This window comes from Melampsora larici-populina (assembly GCF_000204055.1).
Source record: "Melampsora larici-populina 98AG31 unplaced genomic scaffold MELLAscaffold_9, whole genome shotgun sequence".
Lineage (NCBI taxonomy): Eukaryota > Fungi > Basidiomycota > Pucciniomycetes > Pucciniales > Melampsoraceae > Melampsora > Melampsora laricis-populina.
Genome location: NW_006768773.1, coordinates 344,215 through 351,097, shown reverse-complemented (window position 1 = coordinate 351,097; position 6,883 = coordinate 344,215). Strand labels below are relative to the sequence as shown.

Genomic DNA, 6,883 nt, shown 5'->3' with positions numbered 1-6,883 from the left:
GCATCTCATGTGTGGAGCAATGTAAGCTACGTGGTTGAGTCGGCCATTCATCTTTTGAACCTCCTTATGCGTGTAATCTACTTTCTTCAAGAAGGATTCTAATTGCTCTGTTCTTTGCTCTAATTTTCCTTTTGGTAGTTCTACGGTCTTGTTTTTCTTATTCCACAGAAAACCTATGTATTTTTGTTGATCGCTGAAATCAAAGGTGGCTCGCTACGCTACGCAAAGCTTTTTTCAGCTTTTTTGGTAGCGTAGCAAGTTTCAATCTCACACCATCCCAGTAACTTTAGCGCACGTTACCAGAGCCCAAAGTCAGGTGAGAGCGGGGCGGGCTACGTAAAATTCACTCGCAAATTTTTTGGAAGCGAAACGGCACTGTGATGAAAAAAACCGCAACGAGGCGGTGGAAACGACAGATAGCGTGCAAAAAGGGCTGCATGCCAATAAATTGGAAAAACTGACGAACTGAGCTTCAAAACATCCATGAGGGCATACAAGTTATCATAAGCAGGGCATAGGCATAGGCATATACAATAAAAAATAGAAAAAGACAGGGCATAGGCTTAAAGAATTATAAGAGAAAGAAAAAGGAGAAAAAATCGAATCGGCTCATATTGTGAGAGTCGAGACTACAAAGTGTCATTGTCTAAGGTTTCGATACCTTTGCCGCTCTTTGTCTTGCCTATGTAATTAATTACTTTTTCCACCTTGCTGAATGATCGAGGTAGAGGTACACCTTGCCTCTTCCACATTTGGCTGCCAACGGATGTCTCAATCGTTTGAGGAAGCATTGAGGCTCGGTTTGCAGAACAGACTTGCCCAGCCACAGTGAAAAGTCGTTCTCCAGGGGCTGATGAGGCAGTAATGCTGAGGTAATCTCAAGCTAGAGATGAAAAAACCGGGTACTTGATCCCATGCTCCTTTGTGTACAAGAATATCCCAGTCATATCAGTATCCTGCCTATGAACAGTATATAGAAAAAAGAGACTTACTCGCCACCAATCCAAAGCACATTGTGGATTCAACAGCTCCTCTGGATCTTCACAGTTCAAAGGGTCCAATCCTTGAAGGTAACAATCTAATTCACCCAGATCACTTGAAGTATTTGCACGTTTGTAGAGGTTGAATACCTTTGGAACCTTCTTCTTGACCGATTGCACTGATACTACAATGACTTCGTCATTACTGGATTCCAAACGAGCAGACTGAAGGGTGATTTCTTCTTGACAGGTGCTGAATCGAGACCATAAAAGCTCTTCAGCTCGTTCTTTCATACCTGATCCCTCTTCATAAGTCAAATCAAAGAAGCCCAGCCTGAAGCTTGGGTGAAACACAGTAGCCAAAACAAGCGAGTCGCACGACCCGGCTTCATCCATGTAGATCGAAGTCCGTCGAAGCATTTCCTCGATCATTGGGTACATAGGATCATCTTCACAAGTCGACTTGAGACGATCGTCCAGAGAAGACCGGAGTTCAGCATACTCGTGCAGGACCATACAACCAGTAGGGCTGTCTCCCTCCATCCGCCGACACAATGTTCGTAATGGCTGAATTTCAACAAGATATTATTAGATTAAAGAGAAACAATTGATGAGTAAAAGTGAGTAAAAGATTGATCGAGCTCACAATAAGTTCTTGAATGACTTCCTGAAGAGCCTCCCAATCACCTACTGTGAATATTAGTTCGTCAAAGTATCCTAACTTTCCTCCATTTTTTGGTGGTCAACGCTTCTTCGAATGAACCTTGGCCAAGTCCTCTTTCATCATCTCATCAATGATCTTTGAGAGAAAAGTATCAGATGATGTAATGAATTGAAGCAAAGAGAGATATAGAAAAAGAGGTACTCACATCCCGTGGAGCATACATACGCTCCCAGCGATCAAGCTCTATATTCCACCTGATTCCATACTCGGCTAGGAGTGCAAGAAGAGGTGGGCCGTCTTTCTGATCTTTAATCTTCTTGTTTGCAGCGGCACGGCGGCGATTAAAATCTTCTCTCCAAGCAGCTGACCGAGTGAGCTTTTTATTGACTATGTTCAGCTATCGACCCAATGAATGTTAGCTCTTGTGATCCAAGTGTGAAAGGAAAACCATGAAAGTAATGATATACATACATTTCTTATGAGCCTAGCCATACGAGTACGAGGTAGCCCCTTCTTGGCACGTCCAGCAGTCACTTGAGGCGGATCGGGGTCTTCTGCATCCTCATTGTCCTCAACAACACATTCAGGTTGATTAGGTTCAGATTCATCCTCATCTTCTGAATCAAGAAGACGGCCAAGATTGTGTTCATCATCATCTTCTTCATGATTTTCAAGGGTTGAACCACTAGGGTTCTCGACATCAAGAACCACTGTTTCATCTTCTTCAGCAACAGCTTCCATCGCATCAACATTGGGAAAGTTCGCAAGGGTCGCATGTCGATGAAGTTTGGGTGGAATTCCGAGGGCTTCCAGTCCAGCGTGGACTATCAGTCCAGTCTTGTGACAAATGCAAAAGATATGCATTGTCTTCGCCTTCAAATGCGACATGGGGTCGTGTGTGATCGATTGTCGTTGCAATTCATTTGCCAACGTCCAATTGTTGGCACCAGAGTCAGTCGTCATTGCTATCATGTGCTAAGATGAAAAAAAGGTTAGCATTGTTGATAGTATGAGAACGATAGTAAGGAAATACAGAAAATGATGTTAAAGACTTATCTTAGAGCACAAATCGTGCTTTTTGAGAACAGTCGCAATCGGTGCAGCCAGCCATTCCCCTTTATGATGCCAGGCGACGAGTTTAAGACAGAGATGGCGGACCACAAAATTCCAGTCCTTGTCGACGTAGGAAACTAACGCTCCAATAAAGGCGTGACAATTGCGAGATACTGTCCATACATCTTGGATCAAGTTGAACATGCTGGTGAGGGACTATTTGAGAGATAGAAGCATGATCAGCTTGAGAAACAAGATATAGTTATCAAAATTCAAAAATCGAACTAAAGAACAAACATCTCACTTTAAGCTCTTTCATGACATTGTCACAAAGCCCAACATGGAGACGCTTTGCCTCATCAGCTGTTCATTTTTGTTTGTATATTTGGATACCCGGTCGGAGATACAACAGAATAGCCCGTAACATAGGGTGTTCGATGATGGACCATGGTAGGCTGTTTGTGATTTGCCACAAACTTACCATCTGATTTACCACTTGGCTGTCGAACTCAGGGACCGGAAGAAGGAAGTTGTCCATTGAGGCAGCGTGTTGATCGCGAATCTTACTGGCTTTGATATCAGCTACAGTTGGTGGGAGTTTGGCACCGGCTCGTATTGCTTGCATCCGTCTTGGGCAACCTTGATTGTTTTTACCGGCCTGACTCGATCCATCACGGTGGGATTGAAGATTTGACTTTGAGCTTCCACTGATACGAACCTCCTTTTGACACCACTTGCACTGCAGTGTCAAAGGAGGACCCGATGCATCCTGAATCATAATATATCAAAGAAGAATGAGTATATATGTAGTTTTCAGGCAAAATTGAGACGAAATACCACTTACATCGTTCTCTCGACGGAAGGGTTTCCCGTAGAATAGGACTGGTGGGTTGAATTCATCCTCGTCTTTCTCATTTGACCGACGTAGTCGCTTGCAAACTTGCTCGTTTTCTTCATCAGAATCTTGATTGAGATTGGGTGCAACTCCAGCTTCAGCAGCCAACACCTAAAACATGGTGATGATGTTAGAAAAGGCAAATATAAGACTTAGATATAGATATAGATAGAGAAAAAGATTGAATTGAAAGTAAAATGAAGCTTACCAAGTTCTTCTCGGCTTCGGCATCTTTACGCTGAGAGGCAGCTGACTTCTTTGAAGTCTTGGAGGCTGCCTTTGACCTTGCTTGAGTTAAACCTCCGGATCCTTTTTGGCGTGAAGCTGGTATCGTTTTGCGTTGCGCTGGTCCACTAATGATCTCGGGTGGGTCTGTGTCAACTTCTGACTCGATGACAGACCCAGGAAGTGATTCAGATCGGGCACGTTTGCCTTTTCCCTTACTCTGAGCCGTCATGGTTGGATTTTTCTGATTACTAACAGAGAAAGTGAAAGAAGAACTCGGAACGGCTTGTCGGCTGTCGGATGGAGGACATATCATACCAGGCCCTAGACGAGCAGGTGTGGTGATGCATCCAGATCGACGGGGAGCGTTGTCGTCAGTCTCATAGCCTGAGTAGAATCGCAGAGTGCTTTGGGTTGAACTTGGTGCCATTGATTGGTTACGATGATTTTAAACGGAAATTTATCAAGAAGATATGAACGAGTATAGTAGTGGATGTTGGTGGAAATTGAGTATAAGGGGAAATGTTATAAAATAGTATGGGATAGATATTCAACTTAAGTCAGTTGCAAGATTGTTCTGGGACAATGGATCAAAAAAGAAAACGATCCAGAAAAGAGAATATATACTCAACTAGGTCTTCCAATGGAATGTCTTCAACTTCCGTTGATTCCTATCAAATACATAAACACCACATGGTGAGCCGATTAATAAATTCATCAAATCTAAGAGGCTTCCATAAGATCTTGAAGATGTGGTCATTGGCCGTGCGGTTTGAGTTGGTTTGTTCTTACTATAGGTGGGCGTCAAGGTGGAGGTCCAACTTCCAATCGGGAGTGGGAAGCGAAGGTGGAATTGGTGGCTGAGTAGTATTAACCAAAACGTAGCTCTGCTCCCGTTACCGGCCATCCTCAAACCGGGAAGCGGAACTTTGACCCGGCACCCGCCAAGGCTCTGTTTGGGTACCGTAGCTTAGGCCCCGGTACCAACATAATTGGCAAATGAGTACCAAAGCTCAGCAGCGCTACCCGCTGCAGCTGCGCTGCTGAGCCAGCCTTGCTGAAATGTGAAAATTTCGTTTTGTTTGTTTTTACTCCTAAGCTAGAGCTATATTTGACTATCTCATCCATGTGTACTGTTGAATCTGATTGTTTTATGAGCAGATTATCATCTACCCACCTGAATGCTTCTTCGAGTTTAAATTCTGCTTTAATTAAATCCTTCCATGCGTCTGCTGGACCTCCAAAGCTTCCACAACCTGCGACTCCTCCAAAGTAAATAAATAAATCTATGTACATCTTTCCTTTGAAATTCATAATTAATAGGTATGGCCATTGATCAGGCCTTGTTGGAATTTGTCTATATTCTTTTAGCCAGTCAAACAATGCTATTAGAAGTTTGTGCTCTGAGTTTGCAATGAATGAATATACTCTTGAAAAGTTATCCCACGTTGTCTTGAAGTCATCTTTGTTCACATAGGAGTTTACAGGACCCTGGAAAGCCCCGATATACCCTCCTAATGGAAATCCCGAAATTTTCCCCTCCTACCTACACAAATTTCGCCGGTTTTCACAAAAAAAACTCGGATTCCTACCTGTTGACAAAGGACCATTTTTTTTTCGGAGAAAGGTCCCAATATTCCTTCCATCTGCATAAGGACCCTCAAAATCTGTGTTTTTGGGCGTTTCAGAGCAATTAGACATCTTGATTTTTTTTCCGGAAAAACTTGTATATTTTTTTGGGAATTTGGTAGAAGAATCACAAGAGTTGAAGTTGTTGAGAGAGAAATAGACTAGTGAGTAGTATAGCTATGTAGTGTTATGTAGTTGAGTTTTAAAAAAAACGAGTAATTCAATTCCTGGCCAGCCACTGGAGGGACTGTGTTTCCAGTTCCTGGCCAGCCACTGCAGTCGGTCCACTGCTGTAACAGGTAAAAACATCAAAGTGAATCTCTACACATGAGGGAGATCAGGGTCTGAGAATTCAATATCAAGAAGTAGAAAAAGAGCAGTCAAACGTTTCAGAAAAGGGACTAAAGAGACTGGTATTTTTTTGAATTTGGGAGAGATGAAGCGAAACAACTTGAAGAAATAACACAAAATCAAATCTCTAGATAAGGTGGAGAGAAATAAAAACCAAGTTAGATATTACAATTCAAGTATAGCTTATTTTTTTCTAGCTTTAGCGTGTTCAACAGCAAGTTGTTCAAGAATTGCCTTGATGTACTGTTTCTGGCTCATAGCCTTTAACATAGCACGATAAGCTTGAGGAATCCATATGGTGTTAGCCTTGGGTTCAGTAATATTCATTGATGAGGTGGGGGGAAACACATAGTGAATATCTGCTATATCAAGATGCGAGAATATGAGGCGATTTGGAAAGTTTTCTTCAAAACTACACGCTCCAGGATTCCCTTTATACATGTAAAGCTGGGTAGATGCATATGAGAGCTTAGATCGAGTGGACGATTTGGTGATCCACTCGTGCTTACCATTCTGGTAAATGTAGAGAGCACAGATCTTACCCAAAAAAAGCATCTAAAACGAATCAAGAGTACATTAAATGATCAGAGTCGGCAGCTTCATATTTGAAACAGGGGATGACATACATTGTTTTTTATAACCACAACAAACTTGTTTACTTCAAGTGGATTGTCTTCTGATACATTGCCACTTGTATAAAGTGTTTGTGTTGCGATGTCGAGAGTTGTTGATGTATTTTTTGCAATCCAATTGAGGTCAAGCTTTACATGAATGTTCCATCGATGTAAGCGATCCAGAGCCTTGTCCATCTGCTCAGAGTTTTTCAGCATGATGGCTACCAATTTACTACATGTCCGAGGGTCCAATTTGGTGGCTCCATTTGCATTGGCGTGATCAGAAGCCACAGGATCCTGGTGGTTGTTTTTTTTCTTTCGTTCATTACCTTTTCCTTTTGCTACACGAGATATAGTAATTGTGTCTAATATCAACGAAAACTATCAAGATCAAACAAAAAAAATGTTGTGATCGAGCAGAATCAAGCTGTTTCAGCAACTTTCAGGCCATTTCAAATGTTTGGACTCGGTT

At 42.3% G+C, this 6,883-nt stretch overlaps 1 protein-coding gene across 1 annotated transcript; it reads right to left on the bottom strand.

Annotated features, from left to right (window-relative positions):
• Nucleotides 1-312: 312 nt before the first annotated feature.
• Nucleotides 313-4,247, bottom strand: MELLADRAFT_104292 (uncharacterized protein; the record flags this gene model as incomplete). Its single annotated transcript, XM_007407346.1, has 3 exons — nucleotides 313-375; nucleotides 3,542-3,703; nucleotides 3,801-4,247. The coding sequence occupies 3 exons, from the start codon at nucleotides 4,245-4,247 to the stop codon at nucleotides 313-315; spliced, it is 672 nt and encodes a 223-aa protein (XP_007407408.1).
• Between the last annotated feature and the right edge of the window lie 2,636 nt (nucleotides 4,248-6,883).